This window comes from Tamandua tetradactyla, chromosome 1, assembly GCF_023851605.1.
Source record: "Tamandua tetradactyla isolate mTamTet1 chromosome 1, mTamTet1.pri, whole genome shotgun sequence".
Taxonomy (NCBI): Eukaryota; Metazoa; Chordata; class Mammalia; order Pilosa; family Myrmecophagidae; genus Tamandua; species Tamandua tetradactyla.
This window is the reverse complement of record NC_135327.1, coordinates 228,882,083-228,909,607: the sequence shown is the minus strand read 5'-3', so window position 1 is coordinate 228,909,607 and position 27,525 is coordinate 228,882,083. Positions and strand designations below refer to the sequence as shown.

The following is a 27,525-nucleotide window of genomic DNA, read 5'->3' as shown; positions in this document are numbered from 1 at the left end:
GGAAGCCCCTCCCCGACCTCCCGCCAGGCCTCACGGCTAAAGCAGCCATACAAAGCTCCCCCTGGGCCGCGGGGGTAGGTGGGGGCAGCGTAGCCGGGACCCCCAAGCCCCGAGTCCCCAGAGAGGACTGTGCAGTGATGGGGCAGGTGGCACTGGGGGAGAGGCAGGGCCTGGGCTCGGGGGTCTCCTGTGGCTCCCCAAACCCGGGTCCATGGGCACACTGAGCGCCAGGGCCTCCCCCTGGGTTCCCGTGGGGTGTTCTTCCCTGCCGGCAGAGGCAGGCAGATGTCCTGGGGCCCATAGGGGAGGAGCAAGCCGTGGTGGGCATCTCCCAGGGACCTTGTGGTGCCCAATGCCCAGAAAATGATGCATCTCAGCAGGGGTGGCAGACCGAAACCCACCTGTGGCACTGCGGCCAGCTAAGACTAAGGCATGATGATGTGACGGGTGTGACTGGGGGTGATGGGGTGATGGGGGGTGATGGTGTGACAAGTGTGACAGGATGATGGGGTATGACGGTGATGGGGTGACAGGGTGTGTGACAGAATGACAGGGTGATGGGGTGACAGGTGTGATGGGTGTGACAGTGTGACCACTGTGATGGGTGTGAGTGTGACGTGACAGTGTGACTGGGTGTGAGTGACGGGGTATGACAGTGTGACTAGTGTGACAGGTGTGTGATGATGGGTGTGACAAGTGACAGGGTGGGCCCCTCCTTCTGGTCCCACACGCACCTTCATGGCACACTGTGCACGGCTGGGAAGAGAGCAGGCCAGAGCGCGGCTGGGGCTGGTGGGGGCTCTGGGGACAACTGCCTGCGGGGGCACATAAGTGAACACCCTTCCCAGGACACGCGCAGGGAAGGGTATGTGTTCAAGGAGGCGATACTGGCAACCTGCTCACAAATGTTCAAGCAACAGACAAAGACAGGGAGGCCGACCGGCCTGGGGGCGCCTGGTCTCAGGTGCGGAACCGGGTTTGTATCGGTTTTCCAATTGTCCTCTTAGTTTGAAGGTATTTCGAAATAAAAAATTTAAGAAAAAAACAAAACGAATAGGTCTATTAGAACACAATATTTTTGTTTGTTCTTTCCCCAAGAAAGTAGCCTTTGCAGGGATAGGAATAAAACAATCTGCAAAATACGCAAGCCTCTTGCCCCACCAGCACAGGGCTTGTTTAAACAAGTTAGCACGTCTTTATTTTTTTGACTAAGGCACGTGACGTATAGAAATACTGAGGTACAAAATGCAAATTTCTGCATACGATTTTAAAAATATCCATTTTGGAAAATGAAGGCGAACAGACACCGTCTGCCAGAACATTCAGCTCTTCGCTTGTTTTTTCCTCTGGACCAGTCCCACCAGCAGCTTGTACCTGGCCACGCAGTCCTCCTGCCGGGAGAAGACGAGGTGAGCGGGCGGGGGTCCCTGGCGGGTGACTGTGACCCGCGCCCGCTGTCCCGCCGGGCTCGGGGGGCTGCCCCGCCAGGCCCGCAGAGCCCTGCGCCTACCTCCCGCCACGCGGACCTGCCCGTGGGGTGGGGGCCCAGGCTCGCCCTAACGCCTCTCGCGTTTTACCGCAACGTACTTTGCAGACTCCGTTGTTTGTGAAAAACAAATCCGGGCCGCGTGGTACCAGCAGCTCTGACCGAGGACAGTCCGGGTAAAGGGACTCCAGACCACGACAGGGGCCGAAGAGAGAGCTGGTCTCCACCCCAACCCCCAGGCTGCAGCTCACCACCCCTTGGGGACGCTGCCTGCTCAGGCTTCGGAACACACAGGCGCCCATGGGGACACGCAGGGCCACGAGGCCGTGGGCATCTCTGGGTAAGCTAGGGGGGCTCCCCACGCCCGGGCCCCGTCCAGCCCCTCCGCTCCCATCCGACGCCGCACATCACTCGGGGCGCCCACTCGGACAGACACTGACAGGATGTGGGGTGTCCCTCAATTCGGTGAGCCAGCTGGGCAGTGGGGACCTGCGCCTCGCAAATGCCTCAGCTGCTGATGGTTTCTTTCCCCCTCAGGGCTCCCAATGAGGTGGCGGCTAAGTCACCCCTACACTCAGGGCGTCCCAGCCACAAGCCAGAGCACCCAGAAAGACAGCAGTTGGCGTGCATGTGCCCCCAGAGGGACAGTACCCCGCAGAGAGCACCTCTGCACCCCGCCAGGCTGAGCTTTCACTGGAGAACCACCTGTAGGTGCGTTTAAGCAGACGGCTGAGCTGTGCCCAGGGAAAAGGTCTGAAGAGCCGAGATCCCCAGGGTGCGCCGACACCTGCTGTCACCCCACGGGTCCCACGGGAAAGCTTCTGCTCCCGGGCCACCAAGTCGGGACGGATCTATGGTGCGGCGCTGACGGAGGCCCCCTGACATGCCCTCTGGGGCCACTGGGGGCCAGAGCTGTCAGAAGGCCCGCTCCCCACGGGGCCCCCGACCCGAACTGCAGCCCGGGAGAGCGTGGGGCCTAGGCTGGCGGGCAGCCGCGGGTGGATGCGGGACCCACGCGCGGGGCTTTTACTGGGACCATGGAGGGCCGGTCCCGGGACACAGGGCGGGGGGGGGGTGAGGGCACACCCACCTTGCTCTTGGTTGGCACACACTTGGCGATTTTGTCCCAGCGGTCTGAGGACCCCCTCGGGTACTGCTGCAGGGCCGACTCCAGGAGCTTCTGCTGGCTCTGCGTCCAGGGCCCCTCGGTGCGCCGCGGCTGCTGGCTGTCCTCGGGGCTCCACGCGGCTGGCTCTGCGCCCTCGAAGTCCCTCTGCCGCCTCCCGCGGGCGCGCTCCTCAGGCTCCCTCCTGGGCCCCGCCTCGGGCGGCCTGGATGGCTTCCTCCTGCGCGGCCCCGGGACATTGGCCCCGGGCGCTCCGCCCTCCTCGACCTGCTCCTCCTGGGCCTGGTGCTGGGTGACGGGCACGGCCGCGGCGGTCCTGGGGGCGGCTGTGAGCTCCGAGAGCCTCACCATCCCTGTGGGAAGGGCACAGGGCGCGCTGAGAGGGCCAGGCCCGGGCAGCAGACGCAGGGACCAGGGGCCGATGGGGCCGGGGGGTGGGGGGATGCTGGGACCGGACCCCAGCTGCCCCCCGAGGACTGACGGTGGGCGGAGGTTCCAAGTGCCCGGGGCGGGAAAATGATGCCTGTTGCCAGATTTTTAAACGGGGAATTTCATGTTAAAAAATGCAAACCTCTAGGTTTGCATTTAAACATGACAGGATGTTTAAACATCAATGTCCTCCATGCAGTAAAATCTACAAGTGAGTAAGATAAAGGGGCAGAGAGCACAGGTCACCGCAGACCACTCACAAACACATAAACCACCGTCGGTCATTTGTGATCCCGACGTCGAAAGAGGAGGCCTGAGCGTCCCAGCGCCAGCCGAGGGGCTGGTGGTGGCCTTGTCCCAGCTGAGGGAGGACGCGCCCAGGCTGGAGGGTGAAGGACACAGTGGGCTGGGTGGGGATGTGCCTGGGCCAGGGAAGATGAGCCTGGCACGGACAAGCACTGCAAGTGCCACCGACCTCTTAACACGTGGAGTTTAGAGAGCCCTCAGGGCCTCAGCTTTCTGGAAAACAACGTAAACTGCGTGTGACTCAATCCTACCTATGGAGGCCTCGCCTTCCGCTGAAGATGTGTGCGAAAGGGTCCCTTTTACTTCACTCTGTGGAGAGTATGTCCTCTCTTTTTATTTGCTTTTTAAAAGAAAATCTTGCACATAATAAAAACGCAAGCCGTCCCAAGGGAATATAATGAGAAGTTCTTCTCTGCCCAGTCTCAGGGGCACCAACACACTGGCGGGCACGTGAGCATGTGCTTCTAGAAACACCTCCCCTTGCCTGCCGGTCACCCCTTTGCGGGGCAGCTCTGTGGGCACAGCTGCAGCACCCACTCTCACACGGGTGGGAGCAGCTGCTGGCTGGGCACTGCACTCATCTAGATGTCCCTGGACGGGCCGGTGGCTGTCCCCGTCTCTGTCACAGAGCCCGCAACCTTTCTAGAAACCTTTCAGCAGCTGTGCTGGTTTGAATCTGTCATGGGCCCCAGAAAAGCCATTTTCTTTCCATCCTGATCCAGTCTTGTGGGGCCAGACATACTGTAGTGTGGCACCTTTGATTAGGTTGTTTCCATGGAGATCGACCTATTCAACTGTGGCTGTGGCCTTCTGATGAGATGATGTGACTCTGCCCATTCCAAGTGAGTCTTGATTAGTTTACTGGAGTCCTTTAAAAAGGGAAACATTTTGGAGAAAGCTCAGATGCAAATGCAGATGCAGCTATTTGGAGAGGCAGAAGCCCAGAAGATGCCAGGAGCTGAGCGAGCCGACAGGGAGGACCTGTGGAGAGGCAGAGCCCAGCAGACATCGCCATGTGCCTTCCCATGAGGTGCCGACAAGCCAGGACACAGAGTTGTGTCCTGGAGGCGCTAACTGAAGGTCTACAGACACTTCAAGAGGAAACCACTGGCCTCAGAAGCCGAAGGATCCACAGGGGCTGAGAGCTGTCTGAAACCAGAAGCCGGGAGTGGATGCAGGCGCCAGCTACATGCCTTCTCATGTGCCAGACACCGGCCTTCCTTGAGTCGACGTCTTTCTCTGGATGCCTTACTTTGGACATTTTTATGGCTGTAGAACTGTAAACTTGTAACTTAGTAAGCCCCCTTTATAAAAACTGGCCCATTTCTGCTATATTAGAATTGTAAGACAATTCTGACCCTACAGGTCAGGTGCATTTCACATATCTGCTCTCTCCCACGGCATTCCTCAGTCATACAACGTATGAAAAAGCAACTAAAAATCAACTGAAAGCATAAAAACAATCTTAAATAATTTTATTTCATTCATCAATGAAACATTGTTCTCATGAAACTACTATCAATAATGTTACAATGAGCTGGAAAATACTTAGTATTGATAATTCTGAGTGACACCCTGAATGAAAGGGCTCATTCCATGTTCAGTTGATTCTAGCACTTGATTTTTAATGGCTGTCACAGCTAGAAGCAAACTCACGAAGGCATCCACATCCGAACACAGTGAGCTGTCAGCTGGGACCACCACACGTTGATGCCCTGTTTGCAATATTCATTATACAGAGGCATTTATAGAAATCTTCCCTAAGGTTGTTCTTGAAAACTGAGTGGAAGGTGTTACGCCCTTATATTTTAAATTAATGAGTTCCTTTTATTTGAAATATTTTAAAGCAGGTTAAAATTCTATCTTTAACACTTTTAAATCTGCAGAAATGAGCTTTTCTAAGAATCTCATATCTTTATGGCCACCACATAGTACATAATAATGGAAAACGTTTTCACAAACATCTGTTTTCAAAATATTCTTTCTCCAGCATAAGTATCTTTTCAAAACAACCACTTTCACATTCATTGTTAAAACACTGTCTTTATTTTGAAGAAACAGAATTTATTTTGATACTGCCAGTAATTTAGAATATTTGTTTTTCTCATGAAAGAAAAATTTGAAACTGATCTTGAAATTCAACAACTCTTTTAAGAACTTTTTGAAAACACTGGGAACCCTCTGTGTGATATAAAATCTCCATCTTCCAGAAGGAGTCACTGGGTCTTAGGACGGGTTGTGAGCTCTGCAGAACCCCACTTTTCCTGGGGAGCCTCGGGGCCGCTTGCTGGGTTCTAGGTGGCCATGGAGCCCTGTGTCACATCCACCCTGGTGGCCGTGGCAGGAAGGTGGGAGCTGCTGGCTAAACCTGCTCAGAGTCAGAGCAGAATTCCATTCCTGCTGTTTAAGAAAAAATCAGGAGCAATTCTAATGCAGTCTCTCTGCATTCCAGAGCACCATCCTGGGCACTGCACTTTGGAGGCAGCTGCTCTATCATAAAAGAACTGAAACAACCCAAATGTCCAACACTGGAGACTTGTTAAACAATGAAATCAATGCTCAGGTTTTTACATTACGGAATACTGAGTAGATGCTGCAACGATGATGGAGGTACAAGAATGCACAGAATGGAAAAATGACAGAAGATGCTGTGGTGTGGTCCCAAACTTAAAAAAGTGGTAATTATGTGAACACACATGCATCCAAAACCTCAAGAAATATATCTCTCAAAAAAAGCAACAGGGGTGTGTTATATGGCATTATTTTCTTCCTTTTGTTTATCTGAATTTTCTTGTGTTTCTATTTATGAACATTTTACTCCTGGGACAAATATTTGAGTTTAATTATGTTTCCTGTCGGCAGTGGAAGGCAGGCCATACTTGCCAAGGAAGCCAGCTTTATTTCTTTAAACTTTTCCACTTCAGTGCCTTTGAGAGAGATCCACAGTCTTAGGAAAACACTTTAGAATTTCCAATAGTATTCCCAAAGAATGTTGTAGGGCTGGATCTGGTCCCAGGACTTCTTGGAGATCATTAATATGGTGAACAACATCAAAAGAAAGAAATATTTTTGTTTCAGAGAGCGTTGGTGATTTAAAGGAGCTTAAAGCACAAAATGAGGCGCCAAGGGAGAGTGCAGCGGCTGCGCCCCCAGGAGCCACGCTGCCCGGCACAACACCCCTGCCTCCCCGGGCAGGCCTCTGTGGGCAGAGAAGGCATGGGGGGTGCACTTGCCTGGGCCGGCAGGGCTCCCAGGGGAAGGCGTTCTGGAGCTGCCCAGGGAGGGGTAGGCCGGGCGGGCCTGGCCCTTTCTCAGGGCCTGCGGTGGGACTGCAGGCCCAGGGACCCCTCCTGGCCGCCCCAGTGCCGAGACGGTGGAGGGAGCTTCCAGCAAACTCCCGTGCAGTCCCGGAGGGCACAGGTGTGGGGAAGCCAGCTCTCGGGCACCTGCCGGCTCCTGTCCCCAGGGCAGCTTGGTGAGGGGGCAGCGCAGCTTTCTCCCCCAAAAAGTTCTCGAGAAGAACAGGTTTCTACAGTCCTTCAAGCTCATCTGATACATCTTGCTTGCACCAACGGGGGCCTGCACACGCGCGTGCACACACACACTCACTCACTCACTCCCTTAGAGGGATACAACCAACTGCAAGTGCCCCGGACAGGAGAATGACAGCTCCTGGGAAAGCGGCTGTATCAGGGAGAGTTCAGCGGCGACTCACCTGGGGGGCAGGTGACCGAGTCCTTCAGCTGCTTGGCTTTGGTTGTCACCTGTTTCAAAACATAAAAGCAAAAACCTTAAACTTTAAGTCACCAGGCTAAAAGGGCAGATTTTAAACGCAGACACTTCAGGGCCCTTCCCGTGAGGCGGGGGCGGCCTGGAAGGATGCAAGGCCGCCCGTCCACCCCAGGCATTCGCACTGGGACACTGACGCCCGGAGACACAAGGGACGGCTTGCTGCCCGTGGGCACACCCACTCAGCACCCCAATGCAAGACCCGGCCAACGGGCGACCTCTGGGTCCCCGAGCCACCCACTGGCCCAGATGCCTCCTCAAAATACGGGTCACCGGACACACCGGTCACTTGTTTTAGTTAGAACTTCCAGAAATAGAATATCCTTTCTCACTTCTGAATATCAATCAGTGGGGGAAAGGACATGGATGCGAGTGATGGGACACAAAAGCTTCCCTCTGTTTCTACCCTAAAAAGAAACCTGAAGGGGGAGAGCATGGGTCCCAAAAGGCAGAATCCCTCCCTCCTCTAGACAAAACCAAAGAGCTGGAAGGGAGGCTGGAATTCATATGGTGGGACTCGGCAGCCAGAATGGACAGTGAGCAAGAGTGGCGGGGTGGAGGGCGGGGGAGGGTGCGGGAGGGTATGGGAGGGCGCGGAAAGGTGCAGGAGGCCAGGCTGGGGTGAAGGTCAAGGTCAGTGTGGGGAGTCCGTGAGCACCGGAGCAGAACGGCCAGGGTTTGTGCCCTCTGGACAGTAGCTCGTCCAGCCTCCCACCAGCCTCCACCTGGACCTGAGGAACCAGTGATTTCTTCCCCCTTTCTTCTGTGTGGGGGCGTGTCCTGCTCTGTCTGGCACCGACCAGCACGGAAAGACCAGTGCACTGGTCACTGGCTGAGCCCTCCCAGTGGTGGTCAGTCTGGCGGAGCCTAAGTTTCTCTCAGAAGCAACCTCTTCTGGCCCATATGGGCATCTACAGAGAAAACAGGAGCCAGTGCGCCTCGTTCTTCCTCCTTTCGTTTTGGGGGTGTGGGGTGGGTTGGTTTTATTTTTCTTTCTCTGCTTTGTATTTCTGGGTCTTGCGGATCCATGAGGGATGAGTGGGGATGCTGGCCTAGCAACTTCTGCTTCCCACCGGCAAATGACAAGAGACTTGGAGAGGCAGTGCCCTTACTTTTTTTCCTTGCCTTTTTTTGGTGGGTGTTTTGTCTGTCAGTTTCTTCCTTTCTCCTCCCCATGCTGCGTTACCATCCTCTATTTCCCTTCTTCTTGGTCTGGGAGACTGAAGAGTGGGAGAATTAGGTTTCCAGACTGACTACAATATAATACTCAGAATGTCCAATTCTCAACAAGAAGTCATAAAACATACAAGGTGCGTTACTTTTCAAGCCACTAAAACAAAACACATTCGGTGAGTTGGCTTAAAAAAATGGAATTTATAGGCTGAGAGGCCAGGGAAATGCAAAACCAAGGGTCAGCACTGACAAAGGCGATGCTTTCTCCCTGAACGCTGGAGCATTCTTGGCACCACTGCCAGTGATTCCTGGGATTCCCTGGCTCTTCCACCGCACGGCACTGTTCTCTCCTTTCTCTTCCAGATTTTGTTGACTTCCAGCTTCTTCATTCTCCAGCGGCTTCTCCCTCTGTGTCCAATATCCTTTGCTTATAAGGACTTCAACCATATTAGAGTCGGGCTCACCCTCATTCAGCTTGGACACTGGAATTAATAACATCTTCACAGGTCCTATTTACCCTGGGTTCATATACACAGGACCAGGGAGGGGTTGTGACATGAACATGCCTTCTGTGGGGGACATGATTCCCTGTAATTGCTTATCAAAGATCTTAGAACAACAACTTTATGCTAATAAACTCGACAATGTAGATGAAATGGACAACTTCCTAGAAAGGAATGAACAACCAACATTGACTTGAGAAGAAATAGATGACCTCAATAAACCAATCACAAGCAAAGAAATTGAACCAGTCATTAAGAAGCTTCCCAAAAACAAAAGTCCAGGAATAGATGGCTTCACATGTAAATTCTACCAAACATTCAAGAAAGAATTAGTACCAATCCTGCTCAAACTCTTCAAAAAAATTGAAGAGAAGGTGTTCTAGTTTGCTAACTGCTGGAATGCAATATTCCAGAAATGGAATCCTTTTAAAAAGGGGAATTTAATAAGTTGCTAGTTTACAGTTCTAAGGCTGAGAAAATGTCCCGATTAAAACAAGTCTACACAAATGTCCAATCAAAGGCATCCATCCAGGGAAAAATACTTTCATTCAATAAGGCCAACGAAGTTCAGGGTTTCTCTCTTAAATGAGAAAGCACATGGCAAATCCAGTCAGGGCTTCTCTCTCTCTCAGCTGAAAGGGCACATGGCAAACATGGCGTCATCTGCTACCTTTCTCTCCTGGCTTCTGCTTTCATGAAGCTCCCTGGGAGAGAGAAGTTTTCCTTCTTCATCGCCAAGGTCACTGGCTCATGGACTCTCTGCATTGTGATGCTGCAGCATTCTCTGCTCTCTCTGAATTTTTAATCTCCAAAATGTTTCCTATTTTACAGGACTTCAGAAACTAATCAAGACACACCCAAATGGGTGGAGACACGTTGTCCCCTAATCCAGCATAACAACCACTCTCCATTACATCACATCTCCAGGGAGATGATCTAATCACAGTTTCAAACATACAATGCTAAATAGGGATTAGAAGAAATGGATGCCTTTACAAAATGGGCTTTATTAAAACATGGCTTTTCGAGGGGACACACATCCTTTCAAACCAGCACAGGAGGGAAAGCTACCTAACTCATTCTATAAAGCCAACATCACCCTCATACCAAAGCCAAAGATATAACCAAAAAGAGAAAACTACAGACCAATCTCTCTAATGAATATAGATGGAAAATCCTCAACAAAATTCTAGCATATTGACTCCAGCAGCACATTAAAAGAATTATACACCGTGACCAAGTAGGATTCATCCCAGGTATGCAAGGATGGTTCAACATAAGGAAATCAACTAATGTAATACATCATATCAACAAATCAAAGGAGAAAAACCACATGATTATCTCGATTTCTGCAGAAAAAGCATTTGACAAAATTCAACATCCTTTCCTGTTGACAACACTTCAAAGGATAGGAATAGAAGGGAACTTCTTCAAAATGATAGAAGGAATATATGAAAAAACCCACTATATATGAGGATAGAAAATATCATCTCAACGGGAAAAAACTGAAAACTTTCCCCCTAACATAAGGAACAAGGCTAGGGTGTCCACTATCACCACTGTTATTCAACATTGTGTCAGAAGTTCTAGCCAGAGCAATTAGACAAGAAAAAGAAATACTAAGCATCAAAACTGGAAAAGAAGAAGTAAAATTCTCACTGTTTGCACATGATATGATACTATATGTTGAAAACCCAGAAAAATCCACAGCAAAACTACTAGAGCTAATAAATGAGTACAGCAAACTGACAGGTTACAAGATCAACACTCAAAAATCCATAGTGTTTCTATACACTAGTAATGAACAATCTGAGTGGGAAATCAAGAAAAAAATTCCATTTACAATTACAACCAAAAGAATAAAAGATTTAGGAATAAATGTAACTAAATAGACAAAAGACCTATACAGAGAAAACTACAAGAAATTGTTAAAAGACATCACAGAAGACCTAAATAAATTAACGTGCATACTGCATTCATGGATTGGAAGACTAAATATAGTTAAGATGTCAATTTCACCTAAATTGATTTACAGATTCAATGCAATACCAATTAAAATCTCAAAAACTTACTTTTCAGAAATAGAAAAACCAATAACCAAATTTATCTGGAAGGGCACAGTACCCTGAATAGCTAAAAGTATCCGAGAAAGAAGAATGAAGTTGGAGGACTCATGCTACCTGACTTTAAGGCATATTATGAAGCTACAGTGGTCTAAGCAGCATGGTACTGGCATAAAGATAAATATACTGACCAACGGAATCAAAGAGAGTGTTTAGATATAGAGCCTCTCATCTATGGACATTTGATCTTTGATAAGGCAGTCAAGCCAACTCACCTGGGACAGAGCAGTCTCTTCAATAAATGGTGCCTAGAGAACTGGATATCCATATGCAAAAGAATAAAGTGGATCCATATTTCACACCCTAAACAAAAATTAACTCAAAATGGATCAAAAACCTAAACATTAGATCTAAGACTGTAAAACTGTTAGAAAAAAATGTAGGGAAATATAAATCTTATAATAGGAGGCGGTTTCCTGGACCTTACACCCAAAACACGAGCACTAAAGAAATAAATAATTAAATAAATGGGAAGTCCTCAAAATTAAACACTTTTGTGCATCAGAGAACTTCATCAAGAAGGTAAAAAGACAGCCCACACTATGGGAGACAATATTTGGAAACAATATATCAGATAAATGTCTAGTATCCAGAATATATAAAGACATTGTTCAACTTAACAACAAAACGACAGAGAACCCAATTACAAAATGGGCAAAAGACTTGAACAGACACTTCTCAGAAGAGGAAATACAAAAGGCCAAAAGACACCTGAAAAGATGCTCAACTTCCCTGGCTATTATGGAAATGCAAATCAAAACCACAATGAGATATCATCTCACACCAACTAGAATGGCCATTATCAATAAAACAGAAAACAACAGGTGCTGGAGAGGATGTGGAGAAAGACGCACCCATTTGGGTGGGTCTTGATAAGTTTCTGGAGTCCTATAAAAGAGGAAACATTTTGGACAATAGCAGAGATTCAGAGAGGACAGATCAGAACGACATAGCCATTAGAAGCAGAGTCCCCCAGCTAGGGACCTTTGGAGATGGAGAAGGAAAATGCCTCCTGGGGAGCTTCATGAAACAGGAAGCCAGGAGAAGAAGCTAGCAGATGATGCCATGTTTGCCATGTGCCCTTCTACTTGGGAGAGAGACCGTGAACTTCATCGGCCTTCTTGAACCAGGTATCTTTCCCTGGATGGATGTCTTTGATTGGACATTTCTATAGACTTGCTTTAATTGGGACATTTTCTTGGCCTTAGAATTGTAAACTAGCAAGCTATTAAATTCCCCTTTATAAAAACCATTCCATTTTCAGTATATTGCACACTGGCAGTTAGCAAATTAGAACAATATGTTAAGAATATTGTGTTTGTTATATATATTTTTTTAATTTAAAAATTAATAAAAAACAAGATCTTAGAACAACTGTCATAAATGGGATCAATGAACCAAATAAAAACACAAAGAACTAAAAAAAATCAGAAAAACAATTTATGAACAAAATGAAAATTTTAATAATGATATAGAAATAATAAAGAAGAACCAAATGGAAATTCTGGAACTCAAAAGTACAATAGCTGAGGTGAAAAGCTCAAAGGAGGGGTTCCAGAGCTGACTGGAAGAGGAAGAAGAAAGGAACCATGAGCTAAAAGACAAACAATGGAAACCGTCTAGGTTGAGGAGCAGAAAAAAAAGAATGAGAAACTCAGCCTGAGGATCCTGTGGGACACCAGTGAATATACCAACACATGCCTCATAGGTGTCCCAGACAGAAAAGAAAGGGCCAGAAAAATATTTGAAGAAATAATGGTAAAAGACTTCCCAGATGACAGCTCCCGGGGCCACGGCAGGGAATGGACACACAGCGTACCCCACTCTGGACTGGCTAGACTGACTGAGAGACTCTGTTGCGGTGAGATCCCCGAGCGGCGCACGATTCCCTGAGCCGCGGCAGCTGTGGCAGCCGAAGCACCTCCCTCCCTCCTTCCCGGGCCAGCTGAGAGTCTCGGAGAGGCAAGTTTCCCAAGCCGCGGCGGACGGCGCCCCTCCCCCGCGGGCGGCTCCCTGGTCCGGTGGCGATTTCCCTGGGCCACTGCGGCCGGCGACCGACGCCCCTCCCCCGCGAGCGGCTTTCTGGTCTGGTGGCGAATTCCCCGGGCCACTGCGGCCGGCGACCAACGCCCCTCCCCCGCGAGCGGCTTTCTGGTCCGGTGGCGAATTCCCCAGGCCACTGCGGCCGGCGACCAACGCCCCTCCCCCGCGAGCGGCTTCCTGGACCGGCGGTGAATTCCCCGGGCCACTGCGGCCGGCGACCGACGCCCCTCCCTCGTGTGCGGCTCCCTGGTCCGGTGGCGAATTCCCCGGGCCACTGCGGCCGGCAACCGACGCCCCTCCCCCGTGTGCGGCTCTCTGGTCCGGTGGCGAATTCCCCGGGCTGCGGCGGCCGGCGACCGACACCCCTCCAGGGAGAGGAGGGGATTTCCAACAGTGGCAGGGACTGGGTCCAACCAAACACCAATAGGCGCATTAATAAAGGAGCCACAGGGTCCCCTCAAGCCGCGGCAGCTGACGCCCCCACCACGCGCAGCCCCCCGGACAAACTGAGAGAATTGGATCGGAAATCCCCAGGCTGCGGAGAACGGTGACCGGGGGGGGATCCCTTCCAAGCACGTGAGACAAACGTGTGTCACGAGCGCCACCTACTGGGCAGGATAAGAAAAACAGAACCCAGAGATTTCACAGAAAAATCTTTCAACCTGTGGGGTCCAACACCCAGGGAAATCTGACTAAATGCCCAGATGCCAGCAGAAGATAACGGATCACGCTCAGAAAACTGAAAATATGGCCCAGTCAAAGGAACAAACCAATAGCTCAAATGAGATACAGGAGCTGAGACAACTAATGCTGAATATACGAACAGAAATGGAAAACCTCTTCAAAAACGAATCGATAAATTGAGGGAGGACATGAAGAAGACATGGGCTGATCAAAAAGAAGAAATAGAAAAACTGAAAAAACAAATCACAGAACTTATGGAAGTGAAGGATAAAGTAGAAAAAATGGAAAAAACAATGGATACCTACAATGATAGATTTAAAGAGACAGAAGATAGAATTAGTGATTTGGAGGATGGAACATCTGAATTCTATTGTAAATAGAATCTTTTGGCAAGTAGGATCGTAAGTTGAAATGTGACCCACCTCATGCAAGGTGGTTCTTCATCCTCTTATTAGAATCCTTTATAAAAGGAGAAAAGAAAAAGAGAATAGACCAAGGGATATGAGGACTGGAGGCAGTTGGTCTTTGGGGAGAAAGTATCACCTGCAGGTACCTTGATTTGGATGTTTTCATGCCTTAGAACTTTAAGCTTGTAAGTTAATAAATCTCCATGGTAAAAGCTGATTTATTTCTGCTATATTATATTTCTTCAGCTTTAGTAACCTAAAACAAAGAATAATGTACCTGGCAAAGTTATCCTTCAAAAATGAGGGGCAAATTAAGATATTTCCAGACAAATGAAAACTGAGTAAGTTCGTCATCACTAGACATGGCTTACAGGAAGTACTAAAGGGAGTCTTCATGCTGAAAGGAAAGGTCACTAGCCAGTATCTCAATGCTGTTTGAAGAAATAAAGATCTCCAGTGTAAGTAACAATATGGGCAAATATAAATGCCCCTAGTAGTTCATTTCTTATTTGTAATGCGGTCTTTCACATCTTCTCAGGCTGAAGGAAAATCATATGCATAATAAGGTATAAGCCTTTGCTACTGGCACACAGACAATGCATAAGGCTGTTACATGTACTATGGACAACAGAAGGCAGATGGCAGGGCACAGATACTGTGTACACGCAGGCTACTGAAGTCAAGCTGGAAAAAGCACAAACTAAACTGTTTAGATTTAGCATCCCCATGGTAACCATAAGACAACCTAAAAAATCTAACCAAAAGGGCAGGATACGTGATTCAAAATGGCTCATTACAGAAGATCATCTAAACTACATTAATTCGGTTTCTGGGCATCTTCAGCTGGAACAAGTTGGTAGCAATGTTCCTGTTGTAGATTTTTAAATTTCTGTTGTAGCAAGAGTATATTCTCAGAGTTTTGTTGGTTGGTCATGGCTACTATTGACCTGTGAACAAACTTAGACACTGTAAGAGGCAGGAGGCTGGGGGAAAATTAATAGGAGGATAATTCAGGTCTCAATGACAGGGAGAAGAATGAAAGAAAATCTGAGAGAAAGTTTTTAGACGAGAGCAATTTCCATTTGCTGTTATACTTGCATCAGGATAACCTCTTGACTCGATTTCAAATCTCTAAGGCATTGAAACTCTATTTCTTTCCCCCCTTTTGGTCACTTCATCAGTGATGTCAGGGCCAGTCTCATCCTTGGAGCTTATGTTTAACAGTGCCAGGGTCAGTTATGTTCCATGATGCCAGTAATTTATGGTCCTGGAGATTATGTCACATGCTGCGGAGAAGCTCAGAGTTTGGCTTAGAGAGAGACCACATTTGAGTAGCAGTAGAGATTTTCTGGAGATGGTTCTTAGGCATTAATTTTAAGTAGGTTTACTTTTCTACTACAGAAATAAGTTTCATAAGGGAAAGCCTTAAAATTGAAGTCTAGGGTTATTAAAGTGGGAAGCCCCTTTTTCTTAAGAAAAATGTTAAGCTTGCTTTGTACGTCTTATTTTATTTTATTATCTTGTAATTATTTTATTTTTTTATTCATCATCATCATGATCATTTCTTACAACATCTACAATTCAGAAAAAGCAATAAAAAGAAAACAGAAAAAAATTCATACGTACCAAACCCCTTACCCTTACTCTTAGGCCTAATTTTAAGTGGGCTTAGCCTATCCTTTGTGGGATTAAATTTCATACGAACAAACCCCAAGACTGGAGGTTTGGCTTATTGCTTTGGCTGTCCCCACTGCTTGTGAGAATATCATGAATTCTCCACTTGGGGAAATTGAGTTTTCCCCCTTTCTCACCATTCCCCCTCGGGGACTCTGCAAATACTTCCCAATTCACTGTTCAAATCGTTCTGGGATTTATCGAGGCATCACTCTGGACAAACCTACAAAATCGCATGCCCTACACAAGGTTCCAAGTAGTATGGTGTTCGATTAAGCTGTCCAGATAAGTTATATTAGAAAATGCACTAATCAAAATGTAAATTTTGAACCAAATAAACATTTTTTGCTTGTCTCACACATACATTAAAGTTTTAAAATATTACCATCTATTTTCAAGACCCTGCATTATTGACATTCCTTTGTTCTTCCTCATGCAGAAACATTTTTAAATTTGCACATTTAGTCACTACCATTATACACTCTAGGCATTCCTAGATTATACCATCTCAGTCTTTATCGTCTATCTTTCCTTCTGGTTTCATCCATACCCCCAGGCCTCCTCCCTCTATCATTCTCACATTCAGCTTCATTCAGTGTTCTAACGTTCTGTATTACAGTTAGGTAGTATTGTGCTATCCATTTCTGAGTTTTTACAATCAGTCCTGTTGCAAAATCTGCATTCTTTCAGCTCCAATTACCCAATATTTACCCTATTTCTATCTCCTGATGGTATCTGTTACCAACGGAAATTCTCCAAGTTCATTTGCTTATGTCAGTTCATATGAGTGAGACCACACAGTATTTGCCCTTTTGTTGTTGGCTAAGCTCACTCAACATAATGTCCTTAAGGTCCATCCATGTTGCATGCTTCATGACTTTACTCTGTTTTACAGCCTCATAATATTCCATCTTATGTATATACCACAGCTTCTTTAGTCCCTCGTCTGTTGATAGACATTTTGGCTGTTTTTATCTCTTGGCAATTGTAAATAATGCTGCTTTAAAAATTGGTGTGCAAATGTCCATCTGTGTCTTTGCCTTCCTGTTCTCTGAGTAAATACCTAGCAATGGTACTGCCAGATCATATGACAGTTCTGTATTTAGCTTCCTGAGGAAGCGCCACACTGCCTTCCACAGTGGTTGTACCATTTGACATTTGCACCAACACAGGGTAAGTGTGCCTCTTTCTCCACATCCTCTCCAGTACCTGTCGTTTTTTGTTTTATTGATAATGGCCATTCTGGTGGGCATAAGATGATATCTCATTGTGGTTTTGATTTGCATTTCCCTAATAGCTAGAGGCTGAACATCTTTTTATGTGCCTTTGGCCTTTTGTATTTCCTCTGCTGAGAAATGTACTTTGTAATTGGGTTCCCTGCCTTTTTGTTGTTGAGTTGAACAATGTCTTTATATATTCTGGATACTAGACATTTATCTGATATACTGTTTCCAAATACTGTCTCCCATAGTGTAGGCTGTCTTTTTACCTTCTTGACGAAGTTCTTCGATGCGTAAAAGTGTTTAATTTTGAGGAGTTCCCATTTATTTATTTATTTATTTCTTCAATGCTTGTGCTTTGGGTGTAAGGTCCAGGAAACCACCTTCTATTGTAGATTTATAAGATATTTCCCGACATTTTCTTCTAACAGTTTTATGGTCGTAGATCTAATGCTTAGGTCTTTCATCCATTTTGAGTTAATTTTTATATAGAGTATGAGATATGGGTCCTCTTTCATTCTTTTGCATGTGGATATCCAGTTCTCTAGGCATCATTTACTGAAACGACAGTTCTGTCCAGGTGAGTTGGCTTCACTGCCTTATCAAAGATCAATTGTCCATAGATGAGAGGGTCTATATCTGAACACTCCATTCGATTCCATTGGTCAGTTATATCTATCTTTATGCCAGTACCATGCTGTTTTGACCACTGTAGCTGTGTAATAACGCCTTAAAGTTACATAGCATGAGACCTCTGACTTCATTTTTCTTTCTCAGGATACTTTTAGCTATTCGGGGCACCGTGTGCTTCCAGATAAATTTGATAATTGGTTTTCTATTTCTGAAAAGTAAGTTTTTGAGATTTGAATTGGTATTGCATTGAATCTGCAAATCAATTTAGGTAGAACTGACATCTTAACTATATTTAGTCTTCCAATCCATGAACACGGTATGCCTTTCCATTTATTAAGATCTTGGGATTTCTTTAAACAATTTTTTACAGTTTTGTCTGCATAGGTCTTTTGTCTCTTTACTGAAATTTATTCCTAAATATTTTATTCTTTGGTTGCAATTGTAAATGCAATTTCTTTCTTGATTATCCCTCAGCTTGTTCATTACTAGCGTATAGAAACACTACACATTTTTGAGTGTTGATCTTATAACCTGCGACTTTGCTGTACTCATTTATTAGCTCTATTAGCTTTGCTGTGGATTTTTCAGGGTTTTCCACATACAGTATCATATCTGCAAACAGTGATAGTTTTACTTCTTCCTTTCCAATTTTGATGCCTTGTATTTCTTTTTCTTGTCTAATTGCTCTGGCTAGAACTTCCAATGCAAAGTTGAATAACAGTGGTGACAGTGGACATCCTTGTCTTGTTCCTGATCTTAGGGGGAAAGATTTCAGTTTTTCCCCATTGAGGATGATGTTAGCTGTAGGTTTTTCATATATTCCTCTTATCATTTTGAGGAAGTTCCCTTCTATTCCTATCCTTTGAAGTGTTTTCAACAGGAAAGGATGTTGAATTTTGTCAAATGCCTTTTCTGCATCAATCAAAATGATCATGTGGTTTTTCTGCTTTAATTTGTTGATATGGTGTATTACATTAATTGATTTTCTTATGTTGAACCATCCTTACATACCTGGGATGAATCCTACTTGGTCATGGTGTGTAATTTATTTAATGTGCTGCTGGATTCGAGTTGCAAGAATTTTGTTGAGAATTTTTGCACCTACATTAATTACAGAGATTGGTCTGTAGTTTTCTTTTCTTGTAATATCTTTGTCTGGCTTTGGTATGAGGGTGATGTTGGCTTCGTAGAATGAGTTAGGTAGCTTTCCTTCCTCTTCAATTTTTTTGAAGAGTTTGAGCAGGATTGGTATAATTCTTTCTGGAACGTTTGGTAGAATTCACATGTGAAGCTGTCTGGTCCTGGACTTTTCTTTTTTGGGAGCTTCTTAATGACTGATTCAATTTCTGTGCTTGTGATTGGTTTGTTGAGGTCGTCTATTTCTTCTCGAGTCAATGTTGGTTGTTCAGGTCTTTCTAGAAAGTTGTCCATTTCATCTACATTGCCGAGTTTATTAGCATAAAGTTGTTCAACGTTTCTCTCATTACTTACTTTATTTCTGTGGGGTCAGTGGTTATGTCTTGTCTTACATTTCTGATTTTACTTATTTGCATCCTCTCTCTTCTTTTGCCAACCTCACTAAGTGTCCATCAATCTTATTGATTTTCTCATAGAACCAACTTCTGATTTTGTTGATTTTCTCAACTGATTTCATGTTCTCAATTTCATTTATTTCTGCTCTAATCATCACTATTTGTTTCCTTTTGCTTGCTTTCAGGTTAGTTTGCTGTTCTTTCTCTAGTTCTTCCAAGTGCACAGTTAATTTCTTGATTTTTGCCCTTTCTTCTTTTTTGATATTGGCATTTAGGGCACTAAATTTCCCTCGTAGCACTGCTTTTGCTGCATCCCATAAATTTTGATATGTTGTGTGTTCTAGTTTGCTAGCTGCCAGAATGCAACACACCAGAGACAGATTGGCTTTTAATAAAAAGGGATTTGTCTTATTAGTTCTTCAGAGGAAAAAAGAGGCAGATAACTTTCAACTGAGCTTCTTTCTTGCATTTGAAGGCACAGGATGATCTCTGTTGGCCTTCTCTCAAGGCCGCTCGGTTCCAACAACTTTCCCCAGGGTGATTTCTTTCTGCATCTCCAAAGGCCTGGGCTGAGCTGCGAGTGCTGAGATCAGGTGTGCTGAGCTACTTGGGCTGTGCCACGTTGACCTCTCTCATTTAAGCACCAGCCAATTAAATCAAACACCATTCATTACAGTAGGCATACCTCCTAGCCGACTGCAGATGTAACAAGCAACAGATGAGGTTCATGTATCATTGGGTCATGTCCACAGCAACAGAACTAGGCATCTTCACCTGGCCAAGTTGACACCTGAACTTACCTACCACATTGTGTTTTCATTTTCATTTGCCTCAACATATTTACTGATTTCTCTTGTAATTTCTTCCTTGACCCACTGGTTGTTTAAGAGTGTGTTGGTGAGCCTCCATATATTTCTAAATTTTCTGGCACTCTGCCTATTATTGATTTCCAACTTCATTCCTTTATGATCTGAGAAAGTGTTTTGTATGATTTCAATCTTTTTAAATTTATTGAAACTTGCTTTGTGACCCAGCATATGGCCTATCCTTGAAAATTATCCATCACCACTTGAGAAAAAGGTGTATCCTGCTGTTCTGGGGTGCAATGTTCCATAAATGTCTGTTAAGTCTAGCTCATTTACTGTATTATTCAAATTCTCTGTTTCCTTATTGATCCTCTGTCTAGATGTTCTGTCCATTGATGAGAGTTGGGTATCTGAAGTCTCCAACTATTATGGTAGATGTGTCTATTTCTCATTTCAGTGTTTTCAGTGTTTGCCTCATGTATTTTGGATCATTCTGGCTCAGTGCATAAATATTTATGATTGTTATGTCTTCTTGTTCAATTGCTCCTTCTATTAATACATAGTGTCCTTCTTTATCTCCTTTACCTGTTTCATATTTGAAGTCTAATTTGTTGGATATTAGTAAAGCTACTCCTGCTCTTTTCTGATGGTTATTTGCATGAAATTTCTTTTCCCAACCTTTCACTTTCAACTTATGTTTATCCTTGGGTCTAAGATGCATTTCCTGTAGATAGCATATAGATGGGTCCTTTTTAAAAATCCATTCTGCCAGTCTATGTCTTTTTGATTGGGGAGTTTAATCCATTAACATTTAGTGTTATTACTGTATGGGGTAGTACTTTCTTCTACCATTTTGCCTTTTGGATTTTATTTATCATATCTAATTTTTCTTCTTTTTGCGTTTACTGATAGTCTTCATTTCTACATTCTTCTCCACACCTCTCTCTCCTGTGTTTTCTTATCTGCCTCTAGTGCTCCCTTTAGTATCTCTTGCAGAGCCTGTCTCTTGGTCACAAATTCTCTCAAGTGATTTTTTGTCTGAAAATGTTTTAATTTTCCCCTCATTTTTGAAGGACAGTTTTGCTGCATATAGAATTCTTGGTTGGCAGTTTTTCTCTTTTAGCATCTTAAATATATCATCCCACTGTTTTCTCACCTCCATGGTTTCTGCTGAGAAATCTACGCATAGTCTTATTGGGCTTCCCTTGTATGTGATGGATTGCTTTTCTCTTGCTGCTTTCAAGATTCTCTGTCTTTGACATCTGACATTCTGATTAGTAAGTGTCTTGGAGTACATCTATTTGGATCTATTCTGTTTAGGGTACGCTGCACTACTTGGATCTGTAATTTTAAGTCTTTCATTAGAGCTGGGAAATTTTCAGTGATAATTTCCTCCATTAGTTTTTCTCCTCCTTTTCCCTTCTCTTCTCCTTCTGGGACACCCACAGCATGTTTATTCATGCACTTCATGTTGTCGTTCAATTCCCTGAGTCCCTGCTCATATTTTCCCATTATTTTCCCTATATTTTCTTTTGCTTGTTGGGTTTCAGATGTCCTGTCCTCCAGTTCACTAATCTTATCTTCTGTCTCTTGAAATCTGACCTTGTAGGTTTCCATCGTTTTTTTTTTTCATCTCTTCCACTGTGCTTTTCATACCCATAAGTTCTGTGACTTGTTCTTTCAGACTTTTGATTTCTTCTTTTTGTTCATTCCTTGCCTTTCTTATATCCTCCCTCAATTCAATGATTTGATTTTTGATGAGGTTTTCCATGTCTGTTTGAACATTCTAAATTGACTGCTTCAACTCCTGTATCTCATTTGAATTGTTGTTTTGTTCCTTTGACTGGGCCATATCTTCAATTTTCCTAGCAGGATTCATAATTTTTTGCTGGCATCTAGGCATTTAATTACCTAATTAGTTTATTCTGGAGATTGTTTTCACTTCTTTTACCTAGGATTTTCTTTCTGGATGAGTCTGTTGTCTATCTGTTCTTTGACATTCAGTTCAGCTTATTCTGGACCACTAGCTTAGGTTTTGTTTAAGAGAGCCAAATTCTTCAGTTCTTATTTTCTTGTTTCTTGCCCTGGCTGTATGGTGCCTTTTCCCCCCACCCTTAGGAGCATCTACTTAGGTATTATAGACCCCAGCCAGATTTTCCCAGACCAAACTGGGCTCCTGACAGGAGGAAAGAGTCACCTGCATCAGTTTTCCCTGAGGGTGATACCCAACAGGTTGAAAGACTTTCCTATGAAGTCTCTGGACTCTGTGATTTTCCTATCCTGACCAGTATATGGTGCTTGTCTGCCTGTGGATCCCACCAAAATAAGGTGATACAGTACCTTTAACTTCAGCAGAGTTTCCTTGCTGGGGTCATGGTGGAGATAGAGAGGTTGTAGGCTGGCTTTAATCACTTCACTTTTCCAGACCCTGGGGTTCTGAATTCCTTGAGGGAAGGAATCCACCTGAGCTGGGCCCCACCTCTCTCCTGGGGAAGGCACAGGCTCCAAACAAGTTCTCAAACAAGCGTGTTTCTGCCTATGCCTGGGGCAGTTGCAGCCTGAGAAGTCCTGCTGCTATATTCAAAGGCAGCCTAGCTTTTGTAGAAACACAGCGACAAAAAAGAGAAAACTCCTTCTCAGAGCAGGACCCTCATTCCTTGGGTTTGCCAATCAACAGCATAAGTTGGTATGTTGCTTTGTGTACCTTCAGATCCTATATGTCCCCTCCTTTCCTTCAGAACCCAGACCCTTTCAAGTATTATGTGCTATCTGGTCGAAAAAACCTGTGTTTTTTTTTTCTTTTTTCTTTTTCAGTCAGCCCTGCCCCTTTGGCACCAGGGCAAAATTTAGCAACCTCCATTTTGAGGCAGTTCAGCTGAGCTGGGGGCCTATTTTTAGTAGTCAGAATCTGCAAATTAATTCCACAACTGGAGCTTAGTTGCATTGAGCCCCTGCTGCTAGTAAAGTCCCTTTCCTTTCCCCTCTGGGAAGAAGCCTGTGGGGCAGGAGCACCGGCCACCACAGCTTGGGGCACTCACGCTTCTGGGGATCTTGCAACCAGTCCAGTTGGTCCAGACTGGGGAACATTGTGTGTTCGGTCCCTGACGTGGCCCCAATAATTGTTCTGTATTATTCCTGGCTATTCTGTAGCTGTTCTGGAGAACAAACTAAATTCCACACCTTGTTAAGCTGCCATCTTGGCACTCTCCCCTCCTTCCCTTTTTTAGGCTCAAAACCTAAGAGTGCACTTTTGGACTTTTTCTGTCCCTGCCTAGCCACTGCCAAGGTATCCCCTGAGGGCTCAGGGACACACCTGGACTCTGGGCCAAAACAATGGACTTCTAACTGGTCTCCAACTGACTGATGAACAGTTCTATAGAATACTGTCCCAAGGCAGAGCTGTGATCAAATACCTTTGATGGCTCCCACTGATGACACAGTGAAGTGTTCAATCCTTAACCTGACATGCAAGGAAATCCACAATCCAACTGTATCCTCCTTGCTGCAAGTGTCCTTTACGTCAACTGAGCTCAACACTTAGTGTTGTACATGCAGGCAGAAATCACCCTCTCTGATGTGGGGTCCATCATTCCCACCGTCTGCAACAATTTTCCCCTCCTCATCCTTAAGAATCTCTCCTTAAGAATCTGGGACGAAACCTGCTTGCCAGACACTCTCCAGGGTGACCTTTCCCCAGGACGCTCCCAAGGGCTACCACCAGCACCACCAACTCTGGTCACAACGAATCCCTCCACTCTCTCAATTCCAACTGCACTTAAAATACTTTTATTTTACATTATCTTACATTACATTATTATAAAATTCCTTTTTTGTTCTCTTTTGGCGCACAAGGAATTTTAACACATTTATAGATTCACAGGATCTCTCACCACAATCAAGATACAGAATAGCTCTATCATTCCAAACACGCCTTCATGCTGGTGCCACATCTTCCCACCACCCACACCTCCTGGTGAACTCTCACTTGCTCTCTGTCACTGCATTTTTATCTTTTCAAGAATGTCATACAATATGTCACCTTTGAAGATAGACTTCTTTCACTCAGAAAAATGTCTTTGAATTCATTCAAGTTGTCACATGCATGAATAGTTTGTTCCTTTTTATTAGACTGGTATTCCATTTTACAGATGTACCACAGTTTATCTATTTCCTCACTGGAGAACAGTTGGTTTGTTTCCATTTTGGGGCTGTTATCTAAAAGGTGCTATGAGCATTCATGTATAGATAAATTTTCATGTAACAATGTTGCTTAACATCTCGTGGTGACTTCTCCTGGATCCAAGCATCTCCAAACATCCATGTCTCTGTTCTCCAAGTGTCAGCATCTGTGTCAGCTTTGTACTGAAATTTCTGTCATTTCTGAGGTTTCTCCAAGTTGTTTCCCCTTTTAAAGACTCTAGATCTACCTGTAATGAGTGGAGTCACATTTGCATCTAATCAAAAGGTCACACCCATAATTGAGAGTGGTACATCTCCATGGAGATAAACTAATCAAAAGTTTCCAACCTACAGTATTGAATCAGGATTAACACAAATGACTATTAATCCTCCAGGATAACCTCTCAACTCTGTTCGAAATTTCTCAGCCACTGACACTTAATTTTTTCTCATTTCTCTCTTCCCACCTTCAGTCAAGAAGGTTTTCTCAATCCCTTGATACCAGGTCCCATCTCATCCCGGTATTTCTGTTTCACATTTCCAGGGAGATTTACACCCCTGGGAGTCATGTCTCACAAAGACAGGGAAGGCAGTGAGTTCACTTGCTGTGTTAGCTTAGAGAGAAAAGCCACATCTGAGCAACAAAAGAAGTTCTCTGGGGGTGACAGGCTAATTTTAAGTAGGCTTAGCCTATCCTTTGCAGGAATAAGATTCATAGGGGCAAACCCCAAGATAGAGGGCTTGGCCTTTTTTTGGTTGTCAAGAGCTTGGCCTATTGATTTGGTTAGTGGACAACCAAATCAATAGGCTAGAATATCAGAAATTTTCCAAATGGGAAAGTTGAATATTTCCCCCTCTCTCCTCATTCCTTCAAGGGGACTTTGCAAATACTTCTTTATCCACTGTCCAAATCACTCTGGGGTTTATTGGGGCATCACACTAACCTGGACAAACCAACAAAGTCTCAAGCCCTATTCAAGATTCCATGTACTTATGGTGTTAACTAAACTGACCATACAAATTAAATTAGGAAATTCATTACCCAAAATTTAAATTTTGCACCAAATAAACATCTCTCCCTTTAATCTCACACAGAAGTTGAAGTTTTAAAATATGGACGATAACATCCTTTTCCAGTCTTCTGATATACCTTAGTCCTATCTAGATCAGCTTCATTCATGTCTCTACTCACTGATCAATTTTTCAACTTTTTTACACAGTTCCTATATAGGGTTGTGGTAGTTACATTCAGTTGTCAACTTGGCTAGGTGAAGCTGCCTAGTTCTATTGCTGTGAACATGAGCCAATTGTACGTGAACCTCATCTGTTGCTGATTACATCTGCAGTCGGCTAGGAGGTGTGCCTGCTGCAATGAATGATGTTTGATTTAATTGGCTGGTGCTTAAATGAGAGACTCAACGTAGCACAGCCCAAACAGCTCAGCATACCTCATCTCAGCACTCACAGCTCAGCCCAGACCTTTGGAGATACAGAAAGAAATCACACCAGGGAAAGTTGTTGGAACCCAGAGGCCTGGAGAGAAGGGTAGCAGAGACCACCCTGTGCCTTCCCACATAAGAAAGAACCTCAGTTGAAAGTTAGCTGCCTTTCCTCTGAAGAACTAATGAAATAAATCCCCTTTTATTAAAAGCCAATCTGTCTCTGGTGTGTTGCATTCCAGCAGCTAGCAAACTAGAACAAGAGTACTGCAGAATTTCTTAGCTTCACAGCTCTAACTCTGAGTCTTGGGTGTCACATGTACACCCAAAGTTTCTGGGAGAGATCATGTTATATACAAGTAGCTCAGTAATTTAGGTTCATGATCCACTTTGAGCAAATCTTTGTATAAGGAGTGAATTTTGAGTAAAGTTTCAAACTTTTGCATATGTGCGTTCAATTTGTATAATAGCACTGAATTGTTTTTGCACCTCTGTCAAAGATCAAATAGCCATATTTATGTGGGTCTATTTCTAGATTCTTTATTCTGTTCTGGTGATCCGTGTGTTTATCCTTTTATCAATCCATACTGTCTTGATTACAGAGCTTTAAAGGAAATTTTATAGTTAGTAAATACAGTTAAGTAACTGCAGGTAGTGCAATTTTTCCAATTTTATTCTTCTTTTACCAAATAGTTTTAGCTATTCTAGTTCCTTTGCCCGTCCATATAAATTTCACAATAAGCCTGCCTACCTACAAAAAAAATTCTACTGATATTTTGATTGAAATTGTGTTAATATCTATAGATTACTTTGAGGAGAACTGGCATTTTTACTATGTGCAGTCTTCTAATACATTAAGATAGGGAGCCTCCCCATTTATTTAGGTCATTTGAATTTTTCTATTCAGTATTTTATAATTTTTGATATATAGATCTTATATATATTTTATTAGATTTATACCTAATATTCCATTTTGAGGAGAAATTATTGTAATGGTATTTTTTAAATTTATTAATTAAAAAAATTTAACCAACCAAATAAAACATTAACATATATAATCAGTAATTCACAATATCATCACTTAGTTGCATTTCATCATTTCTTAGAACATTTGCATTAATTCAGAAAAAGAAATAAAAGGACAATAGAAAAAGAAATAAAATGAAAACAGAAAAGAAAATAAAGATTATACCTACCATACCCCTTACCCCTCACTTTCATTGATTACTAGCATTTCAAACTAAATTTATTTTCACATATGTTTCCCCTATTATTTATTTTTATTCCATATGTTCTACTCGTCTGTTGAAAAGCTAGATAAAAGGAGCATCAGACACAAGGTTTTTACAATCACACACACTGTCACATTGTGAAAGCTATATCATTATTCAATCATCCTCAAGAAATGTGGCTACTGGAACACAGCTCTACATTTTCAGTCAGTTCCCTCCAGCCTCTCCATTACATCTTGAATAACAAGGTATATCTACTTAATGCATAAGGATAACCTCCAGGATAACCTCTCGACTCTGTTTGGAATTTCTCAGCCATTGACACTTTGTCTCATTTCACTCTGCCCCTTTTGGCCGAGAAGGTTTTCTCAATCCCTTGATGCTGAGTCTCAGCTCATTCTAGGATTTCTGTCCCGCGTTGCCACGAAGGTCCACACCCCTGGGAGTCATGTCCCACGTAGAGAGGGGGAGGGTGGTGAGATTGCTTGTTGTGTTGGCTGGAGAGAGAGGCCACATCTGAGCAACAAAAGAGACTCTCTTGGGGGTGACTCTTAGGCCTAAATTTTAAGTAGACTTGACCTATCCTTTGTGGGGTTAAGTTTCATATGAACAAACCCCAAGACTGGGGGTTCAGCCTATAGCTTTGGTTGTCCACACTGCTTGTGAGAATATCAAGAATTCAACTTGGGGAAATTTAATTTCTCCCCACTCTCACCATTCCCCAAAGGGGGCTTTGCAAAT

The 27,525-nt window shown here is 44.5% G+C and overlaps 1 protein-coding gene across 2 annotated transcripts in view; it reads right to left on the bottom strand.

Moving 5' to 3' along the window:
- Positions 1 to 1,172: 1,172 nt before the first annotated feature.
- DNAJC1 (DnaJ heat shock protein family (Hsp40) member C1) overlaps positions 1,173 to 27,525 on the bottom strand; it is a 231,150-nt gene continuing 204,797 nt past the window's right edge. Inside the window, exons 12-16 of one of the 2 annotated variants that reach the window (XM_077154271.1) lie at positions 8,249 to 8,356; positions 7,063 to 7,111; positions 2,578 to 2,965; positions 1,588 to 1,675; positions 1,173 to 1,391 (exon numbers count right to left, since the gene is read on the bottom strand). In XM_077154271.1, coding sequence (XP_077010386.1) covers positions 1,323 to 1,391; positions 1,588 to 1,675; positions 2,578 to 2,965; positions 7,063 to 7,111; positions 8,249 to 8,356 — 702 coding nt within the window. In that variant the 3' untranslated portion in view covers positions 1,173 to 1,322. Of the gene's footprint in view, positions 1,392 to 1,587; positions 1,676 to 2,576; positions 2,966 to 7,062; positions 7,112 to 8,248; positions 8,357 to 27,525 lie in introns of both variants that reach the window. The other variant, XM_077154278.1, reaches the window with a different exon arrangement.